This window comes from Colossoma macropomum, unplaced genomic scaffold, assembly GCF_904425465.1.
Source record: "Colossoma macropomum unplaced genomic scaffold, Colossoma_macropomum, whole genome shotgun sequence".
Classification (NCBI taxonomy): Eukaryota; Metazoa; Chordata; class Actinopteri; order Characiformes; family Serrasalmidae; genus Colossoma; species Colossoma macropomum.
Window position 1 is genome coordinate 1,200,723 of NW_023496050.1, and position 23,420 is coordinate 1,224,142.

General features: G+C 38.4%; 1 protein-coding gene across 2 annotated transcripts in view; it reads left to right on the top strand.

Moving 5' to 3' along the window:
- The first annotated feature begins 2,415 nt into the window (after positions 1 to 2,415).
- Positions 2,416 to 23,420, top strand: part of zmp:0000000896 (caspase recruitment domain-containing protein 10) — a 32,091-nt gene continuing 11,086 nt past the window's right edge. For both annotated transcript variants that reach the window (XM_036564998.1, XM_036564999.1), the window contains exons 1-15: positions 2,416 to 2,613; positions 8,898 to 9,137; positions 9,486 to 9,623; positions 11,911 to 12,097; positions 13,956 to 14,094; positions 15,697 to 15,876; positions 16,084 to 16,203; positions 16,298 to 16,423; positions 17,692 to 17,874; positions 18,434 to 18,529; positions 19,030 to 19,066; positions 20,084 to 20,121; positions 21,329 to 21,417; positions 21,969 to 22,015; positions 22,694 to 22,796. In XM_036564998.1, the coding sequence (XP_036420891.1) occupies positions 2,607 to 2,613; positions 8,898 to 9,137; positions 9,486 to 9,623; positions 11,911 to 12,097; positions 13,956 to 14,094; positions 15,697 to 15,876; positions 16,084 to 16,203; positions 16,298 to 16,423; positions 17,692 to 17,874; positions 18,434 to 18,529; positions 19,030 to 19,066; positions 20,084 to 20,121; positions 21,329 to 21,417; positions 21,969 to 22,015; positions 22,694 to 22,796 (1,730 nt within the window). In that variant the 5' untranslated portion in view covers positions 2,416 to 2,606. The remainder of the gene's footprint in view (positions 2,614 to 8,897; positions 9,138 to 9,485; positions 9,624 to 11,910; positions 12,098 to 13,955; positions 14,095 to 15,696; positions 15,877 to 16,083; positions 16,204 to 16,297; positions 16,424 to 17,691; positions 17,875 to 18,433; positions 18,530 to 19,029; positions 19,067 to 20,083; positions 20,122 to 21,328; positions 21,418 to 21,968; positions 22,016 to 22,693; positions 22,797 to 23,420) is intronic.

Genomic DNA, 23,420 nt, shown 5'->3' on the forward strand with positions numbered 1-23,420 from the left:
AAAGACCTATGAAGTGAAGCTGTGCTTGGCTGCCAAAATGGATCTGGTAAACAATAAATAAAGAAACTCGCAGAACTAAAAATCTCAGAAACAGAGCTACAACTTTTAAGGGAAGAAGTGCTGACAAATAATAGTAAACTCTTTGGTAAAAATGCAGCAAAATTAAACAACAGAAAAAGATATTATAGACAATTGCAGAACCACATAAACATGGTAGCAAATGTAACACAAACTGCTGTTGACTGTCAAAAGCAGGGCAGAAAGAAAAAAGAAATGTGAAAGGAAAAGCATCCAGATACAAACCATAACTTTAATCAAGCATCAAAGTTTCCTTATCAGAAAAGGTTGTGGATTGTAGAAACAAATGACATGTACAAAATATAGAATTACAACAACTTAATATTACATTTTAGGAATGACATTTTAGCATGTTTAGCATATGTCATTTCTCATTGGTAAGAATTCAAGCCTTTTACAGTTGTATCAATTATAATGAATATGACAATAAAATATTATATTATAATGAATTAAAGTTTAGCAGAATCTGGCCCAATGTGCTTAACTCTTCATTTTACTCTATGCCAATGCAAGCTTTAGGAAATAATGATGTGAGGCAAGTGACTATTGTGTAACACTGTTCTGTGTGTGAGTGTGTTAGCTTAACCATTCCTAAATCTCTTCTTGAGGAAGTCCAGTATTTACAGTTACCACCCAATACCTGTTTCAGCTTATCAGTCCTTCATTAAATTAATCAGGTGTGTTTGTGATGAAATGTAACAGTTCCATGGCTGGACTATTAAAAGCCTTTTTTCTAACTGTATTTTTCTAAGTAGCATAAATGACAGTTACTGTAAACAAGAAAATTGTGGTACATGCTGCTGTTATAAAGTGTTTGTACAGGCAAAAACACAAAGTAGTTTTAAACAATTTTCTTGGGTGCCTAAGACTTATTATTTAAGCAACAGAACATGAGAGGGAGTGTGTTATCGTGAAATAACATCACAGCTTTGATTTATTCTCGATAACACACGACTTCAAGCGTTCTACTGCGTTTATACAACAGTTAAATAAATAAAGTAAGAAATAAATAAATTGGGCCGTGCCACATTCAGTATGTTTTAATGTGTAGTCTCATCTTCACAGTCTGACCAAATCGGCTGTAGGTCAATAACCTTAAATGTGTCCATTTTCTGTTTGTGCGCAAAGTAATAAGCAAAAACGTTCAAATGGCTTGAGCGTCTCTTACAGCTGTCAAACTCGTTGCTTAGCAATGGCGTCTCAGCGGAGTGATAGTGTTTGTGAAAAAAACATGATGTTATGGCGAAATAACAACACGGTTAGAACCATTTGTCCATTTGATCAGCTCCACTTTGTAGTTCTACGATTACAGACTGCAGTCCATCTGTATCTCTGCATACTTTGTTAGCCCCCTTTTACTCTGTTCTTCAGAGGTCAGAACCCCCACAGGACCACCACAGAGCAGGTATCATTTGGGTAGCAGATCATTCTCAGCACTGCAGTGACACTGACGTCATGGTGGTGGCGTGTTATTGTGTGTTGTGCTGGTACGAGTGGATCTGACACAGCAGTGCTGCTGGAGTTTTTAGACTCTATTTCCACTCACTGTCCACTTTATTAGACACTCCTCCCTTTGGTTGGTCCACCTTGTAGATGTAAAGTCAGAGACAGTAGCTCATCTAATGCTGCACAGTTTGTGTTGGTCATCCTCTAGTTCTTCATCAGTGGTCAGAGGATGCTGACTACAGGACACTGTTGACTAGATATTTTTGGTTGGTGGACTATTCTCAGTCCAGCAGCACTGCTATGTCTGATCCACTTGTAACAGTGCAACACTGTACCAAATGAGTTGTTCTGTCTCATTTAACTTCTGGTACTCTAACAGTAATTGCAATCAGTCTAGACTCTTATCAGACTGAAAACTCGGTCAAAAGGTAGTCAGTGACAAAAATCAACACAGCTTTCTAATTATTCTGGATTGGCTGCAGTCTAAAAGCAGATTTTATCAGTCTTGGACTGTGTCAGGAATTGGATTCATTTGTTAAGTCTGTTCACAATTTCCCAACACAAGAATAGGTTTGAGAGAAAGACTTTCATGCTGTTCCTTGTGTGCATTTCCTTTTTCCCCGCCACTCCCAGCTTTGAATTTGCCAACAAACCTTTATAGCAATATTTAAGTTAAATATTAACCTGAATGGTGTAACGATGAGATGTTAGAGACTTAATCATACTTTATTTATAGTCTATGGTGACCTGTGATCCAATCAATTCCATTTGCTCTGAGGTCTCCAGTTATCAACACAATAACAACATGAATGAATTGACCTTAATGACGTATTCAAGAGAGCACACTGTTTGCGTTCCTAGAGGAGTGAAGGTGTGTGCTCTGTGGTGGAGATATGTACAGTGAGCGTGAGTGTGTGTAGAGAGAGAGGGAGCAAGAGAGAAAGGCAGACAGAGAGAGGCAGGTACCTGTGTAGAGTAAGCTGAACGAAGAGGTAGCTCCAGAGCTCTTTTCTCTTTCTTCTTTCTCAGACTGTGACTCCAAAGACTTTCACAAGGATCATTCTTCCACTTCAGCCTGAGAGATGAGTGGTAAGTGATTGCTGTTCTCAGTTATTTTCCTGTAGAGCTTGCTCCGCTATTATTTGCACTGGATCAGTACAGAGTTTTAATGGCTGTCAACACTTATCTGAAAAGTGTTTATTGAGTGGTAAACTGCCACAAAAGCCTTTTCACTTTCAAAGGCGATACTCGGACAGTACTCTCAAGGTCTGTTCACTCTTTTGTGGGTTAGTTCTACAAGTAATATTCTAAAGGCAGGTGAATATTTGCATTGTGTTTAATCACCTCTCAACTGGGCTAAAAATAACATTATAGGGGTTCATTCACTATTAGCCCTGGATCAGGCTCAGTCTGTCTGTAAAACTGTTTACATTAGTACAGTGTAGAGAGGTGTTTGTGTGTGAGCCACATGACCTGAGAGACACTGAGTGGCAGTGACATACCTATGAGACGCTCAAGCCCAGCAGATTCCAGCATCCTGCCCTGACCTGCCTGGTATCTGTGTACAACACAGAGGGAGAGAGAGAGGTGGGGTGTAGGGTCGAAAAACACCTGAATCATTTACCCTCAGGGCAATTTGCCCTAAAAACATGTAATAGAATGCAAAACGCATTCTAGACAATTTTCAAGAATTTTCTTTGTTCATACTATATGTTGTTGGGGAAGAGCTTTACACATACAAGAAATATCAATGCTATACTTTGATTAACTATGAATATATATATATATATATATGTGTAAAGCTCTTTCCCAACAACATATAGTATGAACAAAAAAGATTTTTGAAAATTGTCTACATGTATATATATTAGAGTTTTGGATATAACAAGATAACCCTTTTTATATTTACATACACACATCTTATAAGCCGCTTATCCTTCTGGCTGGGTCGCCTTTTTATATTCATATATAGATAAACTTAACTTGCTATATCCGAAATTAAAAAGCCAAACTATGCTTTATTTACGTTTTAGTGATTTTTTTATTTACATAGAGGGCATCATACAATGCCATACCATTTTTACAAATAATGTCACATATACTCTTTTCCGTTGCAAGGGCTTAATTGTTACAGATGATTGTTCAGCATTTCAGAATCAACCGAGTCTTTAATTGCAGAATTTTAAAATTCTAGAATTCCTTCCGTCTGTAAAAAAAAAAACTTTAATCATTCCAAAATTCTTGAATCCTAAATAAGATTTCTAAATAAGATTTCTAAGAGGTATCCTTTCGTTTAAGAGTACATATCACTTGATTTGTTTTGCTTGTTTACTTGTTTTACTTACTTCAGAGGTTGACATTTATGATGAGATCACAGTTCATCTTACCTTCTCATAACTCTTCCATGTAGGTGCATCACTACTCCCATGTCAGCCAAATGTTCTAATAGGTTCTTGGCAGTGATGTGGGGGGTTTGCTTTACATACCTCACCAGTCTATGAGCAGGTCTATCACAGATATATCCTGGTCTTTCAGATCTTGTCTTGACTTAACAGTTTTCCTTACTTCTACTTATACTAGTGGATCAAGTGAAAGGGGGTCCAAACTTATGCATGCACATGATATATATATACACGTATATATATATATATATATATATATATATATATATATATAAATATATATATATATACAACAAATAAATAATCATTGCATAAATTTGTCATATTTTTTTTTTCTTTGCAGAGGTTGTGTTAACCTTTTTTCAAAATAAACAAAATGTTTAATTTGACCAGGGTCACCTGAAATTTTGACTACAACTGTATTCTGTGCCTTGCTGTCCTTTCTGTGAGTTCTCAGTTTCTGAGAGATGTGACTGTTGATGGGTCCACTGATTCATGAGCATGATCTGAAAGAGTGTGTTGTTTTGTTCTGGGCAAATCTTGCAGTTTGGCGGCTTTGATGACTGAAGGATGACTAAGATAAAATCAATGGAATTCAACATCGTGTATAGGGTCTCTCATGTCTTAAACATCTGTTAGTTGTGGTTCTTGGAATTAATCAGTGTTATGCTGCATTTACATTATGTCAGTAGTGACATCAAACCAAATATTCAAAGTTTTTTTTTTAATGGAACATAGACAAAAAAAAATATGCTGCTGCTAGCAGCAACAGCAGCATACAGCAATGTATACTCAGCAAAATGTTCCATCACGTGTTTGATTTTCCAAACTTTTGTCATCAGCCACAGTAGTGGAAATATATCAGATTGAACATGATTATTTGGGGGGGAAAGCAGGCGCTGAACACACATAGTTAATGTTTAGGCGTAACTGTTCATTTACAACAAAGCCCCAACTTTCCAAACTTTTTCAAACCGTTTTTCCTATTTTTGGACTGTTTTTACTGCTCCATTCATCATGAAAAGTTCACACAATATAAAGACCAACCCGTACTTTCAAATTATGTTAAAAAAAAAAAAAGATTTGTTTTGACAACAACAATATGCTGCATATCCCTTTAGTATAAAATGGTGCTGTACATTTCAATGGAGATCTGAAACATGTATAACTAGCAGGTGCTTGTGTGCATGCAGCAAGTGTGTGTGTTGGCTGTGCATCAGCTGGGCAAGTAGGGGTATACCACCCACCACCCCAAACCCAGGCTTCCAGTAAGGCAGACAGGCATCGTCATGCAGTTTTTATCAGGCAAGCAGTTCAGGCTTTGCATGCCTAGGCCATGTCACACAGTCTCAGATGTTCGGTCTTGAGCAACATAGACACAAAGCTCTCCACTGTTTCTTACAGCCAGTCTCTCTCTCCCTTCTACTCTCTTTCTTTAACCCTCATCCAACATAAAGTCCCCCTCGTCCACTCTCTCTGATGTGTATCAGGCTGTGTGTAAGGGAGGTTTCGATGGTGCTGTTTGCATTCCTGAGTAGTGAGACAGAAGTCCTCCCTGCATGATGAGCTCCTCATAAATTACAGGCAAAACACAGTGCTCAGCTTTATTCCACATTCTGCCCATCTGAGAAGCTTCCACATCTGCTCAGGATCAGATAATGGGAAGATCCCTCTGGCTAAAAAACCTCCATCAGAACAAACCCTCTACTGATCCCCAAGCCTTACCAAGGAATCCACAATATCTGGTCATCTGTCCTGTATTACTGAACATGCACCAGCACCATGATATCACTGTTGTCAGAAGAAAACCTTGTATCTCCAAAATGATAACTTTACAGAAAAAGGGAAAAACTTACTTTACTTTTAATATAAGTCAATGGAACCAGACATTTTTCCAAGTAATTTTGGGCCGTTTCTTTTGGTCCATTCTTCATGAAATTTACATACAATGTATAGGGCAACAGGCACTTTCAAATTATGCCAAAAACTGAAAAACGACAAAAATGGAGATACAAGGTTTTCTTCTGACAGCAACGATATGCTACACTATCAGAAAAAAGTACCAAACTGTCACTTAGGGGGTGCAATTCATGTGGTACCCTCAAGAGTACTTTTAGATATGGAAAACAATTGAACTATTTTTCATCGCAACTACAGATTTTTTTTTAGGTTACATTGACTCCAGACACCTTTTCTTTAGCTTTTATTTCTGTTTATATTTTAAAAGATTGGGTTATGAAAAGATACACATATACACTATTCCTTTGAGTAAGTGAATGTTGTTTAGCTTTAAAGCATATTTAATTTACATGATTCAACCTGAAGACTATTGTTGTCCCTTTTGAGGGCAGATTTACATTGTTTGTACCTGTACAACACCTTTTTTTCTGACATATTCACAATATATATAGACTTCATAGTTATAGTTATGGTACTCTACCAAACCCTTACCAATTCCTCTATTGTTGGGTGTAATGCTGTACAAAATAGGACATTAATATAATACCTTTTATGGAACAAAGTAGTGTAATGCATTATAGTTACTGCCTTACTCGTAAGAAATGAGTTATTGTGTTACTCGTGTTTTTGAGAGAAACATTAATTACATGAAATGCATTTAAAACACAAATTTCATCTATATAGATTATCTGTACTTTTACGTAATTTGCTTGCTCTCATGTACTACCTGCTAAAGCTGACTACTATGCTAACATAAACCTGTGAAACAGATGAATAAAGAAGGAAGAGTTCTGCCAGCTTTACATTAATACATTTTTTAAAGTACCTTTTTTTACTGACTAATTTCTGAGTTTTCAAATAGCATTAGCCATTCATGACTTGAATCAAGCATAAATCGGTATGTTTTGTTCAGAGCAAAGGCAGAGATGGTGACTTTTTTTAAGTTATATTGACCTTATACACCTTTTCTAGTTATATTGACTCTATACACCTTTTCTAGTTACATTGACTGTATACACCTTTTCTAGTTACATTGACTGTATACACCTTTTCTAGTTACATTGACTGTATACACCTTTTCTAGTTACATTGACTCTATACACCTTTTCTAGTGATTAGCTGTTCTTGCTATTGAAGTGTCAAAGAGACTACTGTGTTTTCTCTTGTACTTTCCAATTGGTGCAATTCGTGTGGGTTTTAGAGAGTAACATACATGCAACATAATAGTGTAGTGAGATTACATTTTCAGGAAGTAATCAGTAAAGTAATCCCATTATAGGTTGAGAGATGTAATGAGTCATTTTTAATGGATTACCTTTTTGTGTAGGTGTCCCAACACTGCTGATCCTCAACTATAGCTCAGCAAGCATGAATCACTTACAACCTCACCAATCATGATCTGTCAAGAGGCAGACAGTGTGTTAATCAGTCAGTGTATTACTTCTTGTTTCTCCTTGCAATCATGATAAGACTGGGATCAAAAATGTGTTTTTATCCAGACCAGCCCATCACAGATGGCTAGATAGATGTACCTCACCTTCATTTGAATGCTGCTTATACTGCTAGGTACAGCCAAGGTGCAAAATGCAGGGGTTTTGGGGGATTCAGGACCCCCTAATTAACCTTGGACCCTCTGAATGTCTCAAAATCAAAATTCTGGAGGGTTCCTGAGGTCTGTTAGGGGAAAAAATACAAATTCAAGGAAAGGTCATTGTCTTTCTGTCTTTGGTGTTCTTATCCACTTAAATGGCAACTGACAGCCCCAAAATTTTATTACACACCTCTATAACCAAAGAATAGCCCAGTTAGTTTGCATTGAAGTCCTTGTAGTTACTAAATAATAAGCCTTAGTATGTAATAAGCCTTGATATGTAATAAGCCTTAGTATATAATTAGCCTTTTAAAGGGTTAACTAACTAGAGATGCAACATTGGTCTACCTCAGGGTGGTACTGTAGCAAATTAGTTCTCCCAGTTGGTCCGTTACAGCCTAGCAAGGCTAACTAAGCCCAGGACACTTCTGAAAAACTTTTTAATATGCCACATATTTGTAAATGTGAAAACTTACCTATTTCCCAAGAGATTGGTGGAAAGATTGAATTGTTCTTCATTTCTCAAACTGAAGATGAAAGAGATGTAAGATCTTCAAGTGTAGAAGACTGACGATTACAGTTCATGTTGATTAGAAAGACTGAAGACTACCAAAGAGAAAAGAGCATTTTCAAAAGAAGAATTGTTAAACCAGACCTTTTGCTAACATTGAAGCTAGCTTCAGCACCTCTGTGGTAAATGAGTTAGCAGCTAGCCAATGCTAGAGTAGTCAACCAACATGGGACTCTCTTAATAGCAGAGGGTACTTCATACACTGGGGACTGCTAACACGTACTTGTTTAACTAAACAATGTTAGAGGTAACTAGCAACCAAGTGACAAGCCAGCTAACCAACTAAAGTTAGCAGACGCATTATAGCAGCACTTTACATAACTAAGACTAAGCTAGCTAGGTAATTAACAAAAATGTAGGTTTTTTTTACTCTTTGCTCTTCATTTTGAGGGAAACAACTAGTTAGTTTCTGTAGTGAGTTACTATGTAACTAGCATCACATAGCTAACTGTAAAAGTCATTGTTACCTCACCTACTAGCTAAGCTCTGAAAAATGATTAAATTAGTTCCTCAGTGTTTGTTTCAATATGCGAACAACTGTAAACAAGCTACTGTGCTTTAGCTCTTCTACACTGTGCTGCAATCTGTGATTTAGTGTTTCAATTCATATTTTTGGACGTGGGTGATGGGAGGGGCTTGTAATCAATTAATGTGATGGAATATGTGTATTGATAACACCGTATATGTGAGCAACTCACACCACATCTTTCACTCTCCTTCTCTCTCTCTTTTTGTGAACCACCAGCAACAACGGTTCACCCTGTTGATGCCAAAATATTGTGGTGACCTTCCCAAAGTGTCACAATAACATGTAACCTACAGTCTGTCCTTATATTCTCTCTCTGTGTAGGTATAAATGAGTGTCCGTTGGTGGATGTGTGTAACTCTGAGGACTCGGCTGTGCCCTCATTGGATGAGGAGCATTGTGAGGAGTTGTGGGAAAGAGTGGAGGGGGTCAGACACAAGCTGACCCGCATCCTGAATCCAGCTAAACTGACCCCGTATCTGCGGCAGTGTAAGGTCATTGATGAACAGGATGAAGACGAAGTGCTGAACTCCACTCAGCTTCCACTGCGGATCAGCAAGGCTGGTCAGAACATGTACACTCTGTTGACCCCTGCTGTTACTGCCTGTTAACCTCACATTTACCCATATTTTACCCCCTACCCCAGCTGCCCTTTTTACCCTAATATTTCTACTCCCTCAGTCCACTTCCCTTTTACCGTTATATCTCCTGTCATGTAACTGACCCTCAACTCTACTGCCCTTTTACCTCCTTAAGATGCTGTTTTCTGTGTGTGAGTGAGAGTGACAGAATGAGAGTGACAGACTGAGTGAAAGAGACTATGTATTGGATGTCTATTCAGTAAGATGACTGGTGGTTGATTGTAATGTAGTAGTTTAAAGTGATTTGATTTGTTGGTGTGGTGTTTTCCAGGTCGTTTATTGGACATCCTGAGGGGCCGTGGTGAACGGGGGCTGCAGGCTTTCATGGAGTCACTGGAGTTCTACCATCCAGAGCAATACACACAGCTCACAGGCAGAAAGGCCACACAACGCTGCTCTATGATGCTTGGTATGTGTTGACATTACTGCTGTGCACATTAAAGGGGAACTCCACTGATTTTTTTCAATATACATATAAACAAAATCATGCAGAGTGATGCTCTATTCTAGATAAACTTACCAACTCATCACATGGTTATGAATACACTGCCTGATGTCTGATAAACTGTTTTATGATAGTTTTGTGATTAAGTTTTGGTCTATAATGTATTTTAATCAATGAATTTTAATCCATTCATGGTGGAAGGATACATGAAAGAGTGTTCTAATGCGAAATCGATCCCAAAGAAAACTTTTTTTCAGATTGACCATTACTTTACTGTAATCAAAATTACATATGTAAATTCAGGAGAAGTGTATAGGCTCACTGGAGGATCTGGATAGTAAAGAAAATGGCTATATTTGTATTGCTGACATTATTTGACCCCTGGTTCCTATCACCACCACTGTAAGGAAGTAGTAGTCAGTAAATGTCTCTACAAATGAACCATTTCACATCAAAACAATCTGAATGACTTTGTTTACAATGCAACCAATAAATTAGGCAGATATTTTGAAAAATCAGTGCAATTTCCCTTTAAGCTAAATTCATTACCAATCACTTGCTGTAATAAATAATACTAAATAAAATATTCCTTTATTTTTTCATTTGGGAAGCAGGGTTGCACATGAAAACCTGTTGTACACAAGTTAAAATGACTTTTTTGTTCAATTAAATAAATAATTAGGGGAATATTTTATCATAAACAAAATGCTAATTGTAATAAGTTTAGTTTTAGGTTAAAGTACAGATCCCTTCACTTTGTACAGAAATACAAAAAACTCCTTGTGTCCTGTCCATGGAAAGCGCCTGTTACTGAACATATTTAGTCTGAATTCAAAATACAAATTTAGGGAATACATTTTCAGAACACAGAAATTAAGAGTCTGTATTTAGTTTTTTGTGGTTTTTTTGGGTTTTTTTTTTTTGAATATACACTACTTGCTCAAAAGTATGTTGACACCCCCATCATTTTTGACTTCAGGTGTTTCAGCCCCATCCATTGCTAACAGGTGTATAAAATCAAGCACATAGCCTTGCAATCTTGATAGACAAACACTTACAGTAGAATTGGTCATACTGGAGTGCAACACTTACTCTATTCTCAGCAGAAGGGCAACTTTATTTGAAATTTCTGCCCTGCTGGATTTTGCCTATTCAGCTGTGCTATTATTTTGAAATGGAAACATCTAGGAGCATCAACAGCTCAACCACAAAGTGGTAGACCACCCAAACTCACGCAGCGGCCTGCCAAGTGCTGAAGTGCGTACTTCTGTTGCATCCCTCACTACAAGTGGTTGGTATAGTGTAGTGGGTAACACCTTTGCCTTCTACGCTGTAGACTGGGGTTCAATCCCCTACTTAGGCCAGCACCCTACACAATACCAATAAAAGTCCTTGAGGAATACTCCTAACACTACCTTCACTTATCTGAACAAATTGTAAGCCACTCTGGATAAAAGTCTGCCAAATGCCATAAATGTAAATGTACAGAGTTCCAAACTGCTTCTGGAGGCCACAACAATGCAAGAACTGTGTGTTGAGAGTGTCATGAAATGGGTTTCCATGGTTGAGCAGCTTCACACAAGATCACTATGCCATGTCTGGTATAAAGCATTGGAAACAAGTTGGAGTGATGAATCACGCTGTATTACTTGGCAGTCTGATGGATGAATCAGAATGACAGTGTGGATGCCAAGAAAATGCTGCCCACCAGAATGCATAGTGCCAACAGTAAAGTCAGGGTGGAGGAGGGATAATGATCTTGGGATGTTTTTCAGGTTTTGGACTCTGCCCCTTTGTTTCAGTGAAGGGTAATGTTAGTAATACAGCATATAAAGACATTTTAGACACTCGTATGCTTCCAACCTTTCCTGTGCCTGTACAACTGTGTCCCTGTGCACAAAGAAAGCTCCATAAAGGCATTGTTTGATGAGTTTGCTGTGGAGGAACTCCAGTAGCCTGCACAGAGCCCTCACCTTAACCCCACTGAACATCTTGGGGATAAATGTTTGTGGCCAGTTTTTGTGTCTTACTATGTTGTAGTACAGAGCCTTACTGTATTGTTCAGTACCTTACTTACACATAATTATTGTTTGAAGCACCAGATGTGAATTTTCTGCTGTAAATTACTCAATTGACACCAAGCCACAAGTGGTAGAAACACAAAATTTGGCTTAGAGGTGCAGTATGTCACCCACTGTTTTCTTTTAAAATGATGAAGTCTTTAAGACTGTGCATATCTGTGTATGGGCAGATGAGGAGGGTCCGGAGGGTCTGACACAATTCCTACTGTTGGAGGTAAAAAAGCTGAGGGAGCAGCTCCGTAATGCTCGGCTGTGTGAACGGAGGCTGTCTCAGCGCTGCAGAGTGGCTGAAGATGAACGCAACCGAGCAGAGAGAAAAACGCAGGATCTCAGACAAGACAGAGTACAGCTGGAGAGGTACACACACACACACACATCACTGGACTATGTCAGTAAACTTGACAAATACCAGGTGCATATGCTTGTCCTTATTTCCATGCAGATTCATCAATTGCACTAAAATCACTGATTGTTGTGTCTTACGACAGTTTCCTGAATCAGATACGGAGTAGTTTGCGTGTTATTCGAGGCAGGGAAATCTCAATGCAATGGGATTTGTGAAAACAGAACTTCTGCTAAGTAATGACAACATACTCAATTAATTTAAGATTTTTCTTAATAACAAATGTATAATTGAAGTCAGTCTTGAAATGAGCAAATACAATAATGTAAATTTAGACAAACGACTACTGTCCGCAGGATTTTCACAATAAATGTTGATATTGTGATCAAATTTCAGTTACAAAGTACCACATGTGAGTGTTTAAGAGCCTTACCCTATAGCTGGCATTTTCACTAATGGTACTTTTCCATGTAATACCATATAATTACCACGTGGCCTGCTAATAATATTACTTAATGCTTTATAATATGCCAGTTTGGCATTTTTTCCCAACCAAAATTAAGCACAGAAAACCACTGGATATTAATAGTGTTGCATACTGTTACAGATTATAAGAGATGTCATTTTACCAGTTTGCAAGCACTTCCCAGGACACATCGCCTGGTTCACTATGCTAAACTGGGTCTGGCCTGTAGAAGAGGAGAGCTTCTGTAAAATCAGTCTACATGTAAAATCAACTGACGCCTATCTTCTTGACAAACTTGACTTTCTATTTCACTCTCTACCGGAGAGCAGATCTCATATCTCAAGTTGCATTGTTTACCAGAAAATCTGCATTAGAATCTTCTGAAATGGCATTCAAAGCACATGTGTATAGTTAATTAGTTAGTGATGTTCTGTTCGTACAGCCTATAATCAAGTGTACTTGAATCTATTATAGACATAGGTTAGAATGATTGTATAACGGAGTTGGTGAAATAAAAGTGATGCAATAAAAAATGTGTGGCATGTGGAAGATAACTAAAGAATGACCATTAGCATAATGTACTTATTTAAATTATCATAATAATTGAAAAAATCTAATATTACTTCAAGATTATTAACCAATAACATCATGTTTCACCTCTACCTCCAACCACCCCCACCTACCACTAAGCGAAGCTTACTCAGAGACCCTCCCCAGTCTTATCATTTTCCCAGTCCCAGCACCAGCACTAAATCATGAGTGGCATCTGAAAACCATGGGGGTGCAGATGGGGCAGAGAGTGGGTTTCTGAAGTGCATCCACCTACCACAAAAAAGGAGCTAAGCAGCTATGGATTATTCAGGAGAGAATCGGCAGGAGATCCACATTTTCAGCAAATCACCAAACGTCTACCCTTTTAGGAAATCTGCTATTTTCCCACAACATAGAGAGATGCATTCAAACCCTATTATGTTAGTCAGACACGTGTCAAGCAGAGGCAGCACAAAGTTTAGTTTGCTTTGAAAGCATTTGCTGCCTGTCACTATAAAAGCATGTACAAAAAGATGTGGGTTTAGTAGGGCATGATGATTGGTTGGTGGGGCATTATCCCACTAAATGACCCTCAAACGCTGGGGAAGAGTGAAAAAGAGAGCTGGTGATATATAGTCACCAGCCTGTCTAGCTATATTAATGTTTAACTCAGTTGGCTGGCTAACGTTAACCACCTACCATAAATTTATTACACAGCCAACTTTAATGTCTGTGGAAAACTACCAAACATTACACTAAGTAATAAATTCCATGCCAGTAAGTTTCTTGAGGATCAAAGCTTGACAATAGAGAATTGCAACATCCTTAAAGAATGCATCGGCCTGTGTGTGTGTCTGTTTGTGTGTGTGTGCCAGGTTGAGACAGGACTGGGAGGCGGGTGCTAGAGAGCTGGGCAAACTGAAGGAAAGGCATTTGGAGCAGGCAGTGAAATACTCCAGAGCTCTAGAGGAACAGCGTAAAGCTTCTGCCCGTGAGAGAGAGCTACTTATGCAGGTAACGTACACAGAATTCATACAGGCATTCACATACTGAGCAAGTGTTATAAAACAGTAAAACTTCACATATCTGAGAAGTAATGTAATTGATGATGTTCCCAAAACCCCAACACAATCCCATCATAAGTGTATTTCCCCATCATAAGCTAAGTAAGAAAAGTGTTTCTCAATGATTCACTAAAAGTAGCAGCTTAAGGAAACAGCTGTTCTGATTTAGTTATTATAACTGAGCATTCTATCACAGTAATCCACACTCTTAGAATAAAGGGGGTAGTTGAGGTCAATTTTTGTCCTCCAAATCACAGACAGTGTAAACGTATCCTCAAAGGTACAGGATGGTCTTTAGGGTTCACTACCTTAAATAGGTTTCAAAGCTACACCACATTCACTTTCCCAGAAGAAAGAGGCTTAATTTTTTCTCTTTTCATAGCTTTGCACTTCTCTGTGATAGATTTACACTACCTGGAACAGGTGAGTGTCAGCATTAGGGAAGTGATCATTACGCAGCATAAACCTCATCATGTCCATTTACTTTATATGCTCACCTGATTCAGCTCAGACAGCACCTGATGAGTCAGATGAGGTGTGTTACAGCAGGGGAAACCCTAAACATACTGGACAGTGGCTGCTCTGTTCCATGACTGGGATAGATTAACAGGAGAGTGCCAGCGGCTAAAGCACTTCAGACTAGGGATTGCACAAGAGGTTATGCACAGTTAAGGGTGACTAAAAATGAAAACTGTAAATGAACACAGACACAACAAAACATAAATAAAACATACTCAATAATGAAGACAGGTTTACTGATAAAGTGAAAACCTTAAATTGCAGCTATCCATTTCTTACTGTTTCATTCATGTTTAGTTCTTGATAAACTGTATAAAGTGTATGAATAATTTTGCACAGGACCAGAAATTCTGTTTAGGTTCAGAACAAACCAAAGAGAAAAATGCTCTGATTGTTTGAAAATTAATCAGAAAAAAAAAATACTGCTAATATAGTAACTCTGGCCCTATTGTTCGGCAATCACAAGTTCAGTCCATGGTGATGCCACAGCCATCTGTAGCCTGGAATCTCTCTCTGGGTGCATAGGATGGCCCTTCCTCCCCCCCATCATCCAGCACAATGCTGACCAATGCAAGCAACTGTTAGTTTGCATTCTCCTCCAAACACATTAAGCTGTCCAATGACATTCCCTTAGCAGCAGTGCTAGTTCTCACCCTCCCAGCTTTAAAACAATAAATAAAAACAATCAAAAATACTAACATTACTTAGCAGTTAACTACATTTAAGTATAGCTGAAGCTTTCACTTGAGTCTAAAAAAATTACTGCTTGTTTTTGTTTTGTTTTTTTTTTTATTTTCATTCCCTGTACTGTTTCTAATTTTAGTTGACAAGTTATTCAAGGAAAAAAGTTAACCAGTCATCATTTACCATAGTTACAGAAAAAAACAAGGACAATGTTATTGAAGGCAATGAGAATGGTACCATAAAATTATGAAGAATCAATTTACAAAGTACTCAATCTACAACTTAAATGCCCTACTTAAATATTTCTTTAGTTCACATTGTTAAACATGAAAATGCCTCTGTATTATAGGTGGAGCAGCTGAAGAACAGACTGACAGAGGTGGAGAAAAGTGCTACTGGAGACTTCACGCCCACCGCCTCCATCAAAAGGGCCAGTGCAGTACATGTGACGGCAGAGAGTTCCCCTGCTGGACAAAACACAATACTGCGGCCCACACATGCACAGAGAGACCACGTTACTGGGACTCAGGTAAAACACACTCATACAGACATATACATACACTCAGTCACATATCAAATAATATCGTCATTGTCATTTTTTTTTACCTTTTTTACATTTGCAAAACATCAGCTTTCATTGTGTGAATTTTTCTTGAAGGGTACACTAACACCAATTATGGAAAGTCAAAAGATTTTTTGTAGTTTATTTATGTTAGCATGTGTGTGGTCTCTGCAGGCTCTGCTGGACATCCTGCAGCAGGACCGCAGAGAGGCAGCGGAGCAGAGACAGGAGCTGTGCAGTACCGTGCTCAGACTGCAGGGGGAGCTTGAGAGCGCTGAGGCAGCCAGAGAGAAGGTCAGTAAGACAGAAAGTCGAGAAGTGTTTTTAGATGGCCCTAGATCAGCATTTTTACGTGTTTACCTGTGTGATGTGTGCTGTGTGTTTGCAGTTGGAGGCTCAGTGTGAGCAGCTGCAGCTCAAGGTGCGGACGCTGCAGCTGGACTGGGAGGCGGAGCAGAAGAGGAGCATGTCCTACTTTAATCAGATTATGGAACTGGAGAGAGAGAGAGACCATGTAACACACACACACACAGATGCACACATGCTAATACACACACAGCATTTATCACACTGTCTTACTAGGGCTGCCAGGTTGTCTGGTTTAGTTTTGAACTCACTCTACATGCATTCCATTTGCTGAAGTAGATTACGTGCTCTTCTAGCCCTGCGTCTCAAATTACAGGTACCATACCAAATATGGTCTTTACTTCTCATCATATCTTCATGATCAATTCTACCAGGTAGATTCGAAGGGCTCTCTCTCTCTGCCCTGCAAGGCATCACCACTGGAGTTCCTCAGGGGTCAGTTCTTGGTCCACTTCTGTTGTATTTGTACACTGGGATCAGTGTTAGGCTCTCATGGCTTCCCTCATCACTGCCACACTGATGACACCCAGCTGTACAACAACAATTGAAATTAAATATGGACAAGATAGAATTTATCTACCTACCAACAAAGCACTCCACTAAACTGGACCTCTCTATCACTATTAACTCCTGTGTCCATCTATTAAGCAGGGCTAAAAACAACCAGCTTCATTTCTCAGATCACATAACATCTGTCACCTGATCCTGTATATTCCTTGTTCATAGCATCAGAGAATATGACCCTTCATGACCACAGAGGCCGCTCAAGTTCTTGTTCAAGCTCTAGACTTGACTGCATATGGACTGTTGTCTGCTGCCACCCCTTGGACAATAAAATACATGCGGTTTTATTTCACAATTTAAATGGTGCACACTTGCTGACGCCCCAACATAGATACACATCACCATACTTATTTATTCACAAACTCTATACACACATGCACACATGTAAACACATGCCATATATAAGACATATGGATATAAATGCTACAAATGTATGTACTCTATATACTAGAGTTTTAATAGGGCCTGCAATTTATGGCTGACCTTGAGTACAGCTTAAGAATTTTCTTTCTGAGTTGGACCCAACCCACCACACAGCATTGCATTTTGAGTCCAAACTCAATGCAAACCCAGGAAAATTCTGTCCAAACCCAACAAGCCAAACCACATCATCAAGTCCAAACCCAGCGCAAGCTTAACAAAATTCTGTCCAAACCCGCCCTGAGCCAAACCACATCATCAAGTTTTGAGTTCATCAAAATTGGTTTGAAACTGACCTGAACCGGCCCATCATCACCAACAGAATTTCTGATGATTAAGCAAACTAAACTGTACTTGTGAGGTCATTTGGCAATAAATGTCATGCACACAGACACACTCTGACCTTGTGTGTTGTGTGTGTGTGTGTTTCAGGCTCTGCGCAGTAGAGACAGTCTGCAGTTAGAGTTTACGGACTGTCTGTTGGATAAGAACCGTCTGCGTAAGCGCATAGCAGAGCTACAGAGCAGTCTGGAGCAGCAGCAGAGGGAGCTGGAGAAAGAGAGAGAGAAAAATGAGAGAAATAGAGAGCAGAATGGCACCCCCTGCAGACATGGAGTGAGTACTGCACTTTACTATGCTGTAACACACACTCAGATCATTAGTGATGGCAACATGAAGCTTTCTAAATCAGCAGAGCTTACACTTAAACTGTAGTGAAAAAGGGAATTCATTACCCATTATACATTAGTATAATGTATATCCATATCTAAAGTGAAGGGGCTGTCCTGTATATATGCAGAATATGTACTGTAATTTAACAGAATTTTCTGTTTAAAGGGTTACGGAATTGTCTGTTAATTTTACGGAAAAGTTTAAAGTATATTTTCTGGGATTTTTTTACAGATGTTTTTTTTCACCGTGTAATGCTTACACGGTTACACGGTGTGCACTAACTCAAACAGCAGTTAGTGCACATAAGAGCTGTACATTAGAAATACAGGGGTGCAGGAATAAAAACTGTACAAGTGCAGTAATCTGCTGCATTTATAAATACAGTAAAATGATATGTTTTTTTACATGACTTCAGTATCACTACACATCACCGCAGAGAGCGTCACTGTGCTTACTTAATCTACTCTCTGCTCTCTTTTTGTCTATGTCTCTTTGTGTGCAGTCTCATTTCTCTCTGCTCAGTGAGGACCAGTGTTTTGGCCCCTGCTGTTCTCTCAGTCTGACCCACCAAGACGGCACACACCAGCTACTGTACAAGGTTAGACATACACAAACACAGTTGTCCAGGAAGTGATGCTGCACATTCCTCAGCAAGTCTGTGCACATTGGAAAAATAAGGTGGCTGCGTCCAAAAACTTTTGCTACTGCTCTTATCCTCCCCCTCCTTTCCTACTGCTCCTCTCATACACCAGAAGAACACTGAGGAACTGATGAGAGGAAGGGAGCAGGTGGAATGGAGAGAACGAGCAAAAATAGGGGAAATGAGGCAGCTGATTCCTTTCAGTGTCATTAAACTTGATGATGATAACTTATGAACTGAGCCTATAACAACGCTCACCTGAAAGCTCTTCCCTCATTCTCCTGTAACCAGTAACAGCTGCTACAAAAAGCCATTAACTTTCAGGGGTTCTGGGTGCAGCCAGTATGTCTTTAACAGTTTCAACCCTTCTTTCCTGTTGTAAGGAAAATTACTGCAATAGTTTGTACTTATTTATTCATGCAATGATTTCATTTATTGTTTGTTCTCTGCATTCACAGTCGCCCTCTAATGGCCAGAACAGTGAACAGTCAGAAGGTAAGAGAGACCTTTTACTTTCTTTCTTCCCTTTTTATATTCTAATCTTACAATTTTCTATTGTATATTCTGTTTTTCATGGCAAAGGACAGTTGTATAAGCACTTCACTACAGGTTATACTGTGTATGGCTGTGTGTGTGACCTATAAAGTTTGATTTGATTTGATTGCTGCACTTGCCTTCAGTGTCAATAGACCATTTATAAAATTCTAAGTCCCACCTCCCTTACTTATTGTCCATCAAACTTTCAGCTTCAGCCACCTCGTAGCATTCGTAGCACTTGTGCTAACAGACTAAGAAGTTTGATAGCACAAAGAAAAAAATCAGAAGTATGCATTTGTGTAAACTGGCTTAACAAGATGTTTGGTACGGAAATGCATGTCTGAAAATCAAAGAATTGACAAAATAGCCAAATGGTTACATTAATCAAACAATGGAAATCTTTTTATCACTGGGCGTTAAAGCAATATTTGTGTCAAATAAGATGTTTGAGTGATGGAAGCTACTCCTTCAGATGAGCCAACACTAGAGCTAACACTAAAGCTTTAGTGAAACATTATAAATAATGGTAAACATATGAATGCATTATTATTTATCTTTACACAGAATCTTTGTAGTCACAAATGCAAGCAAAATACAGTGAAAATAGGTTGAATGAAGTTTTTGCCCAAGGTCTGTAAAGCTTGTTCACCCTCACAACACCAGCTCTGACTGCATTTGTAGACAGAGCATGGACAGGGCAATTAAAGAGAACAGATGTTTACCTGTCTCAGAACAGGTGTGTTCAGGTGACTTAGTGCTTGAAACTCCCAGTCCTGCGTGCTTTAGTGTTTTTCTGCTCTAACACACCTGCTTTAACTTATGAGCTCATTAAAGCCTTCATGAGGGCAAAGTGTGCGTGTTGGAGCAGCACAATAACTTTTAACATGCGGTTTGGGGGGGCTAAGAGTAGAATTAGAAAACTCTTTTCTAAGTCAGTAATTTCTGCCTATGTATATGTGTGTTTGTATCTCACAGGTTCGCGCTCCAACTCTGAGGAGAATCTCTTCAGTCCGGTCAGTAACCAAAGCCACACACACGATCAGGAGTATTTGTTATATTAATATTAAGGGTAATATTTGTTAAAGACTTATTTTGGAAGACTTGTACAATTTGTATTATTAAAACTGAACACTTGTAATCACTTGCAACTTTTGAGGGCACTGGGTCACAGTTTAAAAACAACAGGGATTTTAAGCAAGAATTTTAAGGAACACTACAGCAATCAAACAGTGTTGTTTTCCACATATGCATATTTGGCATACAATAACGCTGGTCTTCTACAGCAGGCAAAAACACGGTTTAGCTGACTTATTGTACCATTTTGTTGAGTTTTAAATTATAACTTTATTTTCACTTCATAATGATATTGTCATTTGAATGGCATCAGAACATAGTTTTTTTAAAGAAGCATGACTAATATTGTCAAGTTACACATTTTCTCACTACATGATCTGCTTATATGGTATCACAACATATAGATGATAATAGTACAAGCGAATAATGTAATCTAGTTTAGCTTACATATAAGCCCTTATTTGTAAATTACAGAAACAAATAAAAGCACCTAAAGTGAAGAAGGCTTAAAGTCATGTTTGTAGCCAAGATGGCAAGTAATGAGGGAGATGAAGTAAAACTGAACTAAACTGTGCTGTTTATTAGAGTGAAGGTGCACAGCATGCAGACGAGTGAAAGCAGGCTATGTGCTGAAGCTGAACCTGAACTGACAAGAATTACTGCCTATTAGTCGCTATAACACACTTGTGGCCAGCACATATAAATATATATATATATATATATATATATATATATATATATATATATATATATAAGGTAAAGCATTTATAAAGATAAAAAGCAATGCCATGCTGCCATGGCGATGTAGCTTGGTAAAAAGTGATACACCATTGTGAAACAGAAAACCCACGGTTAGATTGAACTAAATTTAAAGTTAGCTGGCTAAGCAAGACATCCTGCTTATTGAGACAGGCCCCAGACCAGAGGGCTATTTCACAAAGCAGGATTTCTCAGTTTAGATGGATAGTGTAGAGAGGACTGTCCATTAATTAAATATTCCTGACCTCTTCTCTTATCGAACAGAATTAAGCATAAAACTATTGAAATATTATTGAATTTAATGAGAAAACCATGCTTTCTCATAAATATAATCTCTGTCTACTGTTAACATAATGCTGTCTCTTCTCCAATTTGTGTGGAGTGTAGCTCTGTGACAGTGCAAAGGAGATCAACAGGCTGTCCACATTCCCGTTTCCCCCCTGCATGAACTCCATCAACCGCAGGGTCAATACTGAGTAAGGCACACGGTCACACCCTGCACACCAACACTCTGAACACACACATACAAACACACACTAAATCAGCCCACAGAGATAATAGAGTACATGTGCTAGGCTTGTCGAAATTACTAATTAACAATCACAAATATTTGATATTTGTTTATTTTAGCTGACTGCAATTATTTTGCACAGTTGTTAATGTTAACCATAATAGGTTTATTTTATCAGTTCTGATGAATCTTTTACTTAAATTAATATAAATAAAAGAAAGCAAATCAGCCAATTTGGCCACTTTAGGCTTGTGCTTTAATACTATTTAATTGGTCCAAAAAAGGCCGAAAATTGTTAATCACAATTATTTACATAACAGTTAATTGTCAGCTGAAATGTAATGATTATGACAGACCTTAAATGATCATATAGACAAATATATAAACACCCTGCATACTAACATTCTGCACACACTGTCTAAAGACATACAAAAACATACAAACACTCATACTGTGTACATGCACACTCATAAACAGCCCCTGAGTATGTGACACTGTGTGTTCGCTGTGTTTCAGGTTTGATCTGGATTCGTGGGGCAGTGATGAAACCGACACTGTCACAGGTTTGATACTCACACCCTGCTGTAGCAGTGTGCCACAGTGCAGCACAATGTACACTCTGTAGACTGATGTACAGTACTGTGCAAAACTTTTATGTACCTGATAAAATTAGAGATAAAATCTACTGATCTGGGCATTAAGTGTGTATTTGCTCAGAAAAATACTAATATTAGAATACAAACAACATTAATGTGATATATAGTGATTTTATGTATGTCGGTGTGTTCAAATAACTCTTCACATCCCTTGTCTTGTGGCAGCCCAGTAATATTTATAGTTACCATCCCACACCTGGTTAGACTAATCAGTGCTTTACAATGTTAAAACAAGTGTGCTGTTGATGGAATTGTACAAATCCATGTGATACAACTGGGGTGCCCAAGAGCACCCTGGAACCAAACGTTTTCTTCAAACTAGCTCGCAAGATATCAACTACTTTTCAAAATATATTCTTGTTACTTTTTGCCATGTTTATTTGCATCTATTCTAATGATATATGGTGTTTTAGTGGCGAAAACACACTTACTGCTAAAATAAATGGCTTTAAACAACGTGCTTAGAGCTTTAAGACATTTGCATTGCACTGTAGCTACACAGGTTACAGGCTTGATTTTGTTAATGACTATTAACACATTCACTGCATGTACCTACCTAATCTGTGTGTATGTTTCTGGTTGTAGATGACTCTGAATCGTCTCTATGGGCGTCGTGTGCTTCTCTGCAGTCTCAGCTTTTCCCTCCTGATCTGGTAAACAAGCGTGCATCGAGCAAAACATCACTGCAGTGAGTAAACACACAAACTATACTACTCTATGTACTACTGCTGGTGGGGAACCGTTGGGGTCTTCTAGACCTTCGGAAAAGGCCTAATAATGGGAGCTGAAAAATAAACATCTGTAATCTGTAGTTATTACTTTATTTAATTTTTTTTTAATCATTATGCTTGTTGTATTTATACTCAGCATGTATTGTTGTAATAATCTTATTCCACTATTTAAGTTTTGGTTGAAAACAAAAGGTTAACAGCCCAAAAAAAGATCCAATCATGATTTTTTTCCTCTGTGGCATCTAGGTAGATACAGCCCATTGGTTATGCCTTTAGGAGCTGGACTGAAGGCCTTACACATTAGGCTGGGTTCACGAGACATTTTGATATATGCCAAATAATGCACTGATATGCGTTGTTCGTCTGTTTCGGGTGTATTTGTGGATGGAGATAGATGTGAGCAAGAAATTTATTCAAACATGAGAGCTTGTAAGTGAAAACCACTGACAGTTGTTGATCTTTGTGAACATTTTCCCCTCTATTTTGTTTAAAACTGAAATGACTCTGAAGCACTATGCCATTGCCACCATATCCTAATGGCTGTTGCATACGTCAGAGTAACAGAGCATAATTTTCACGCA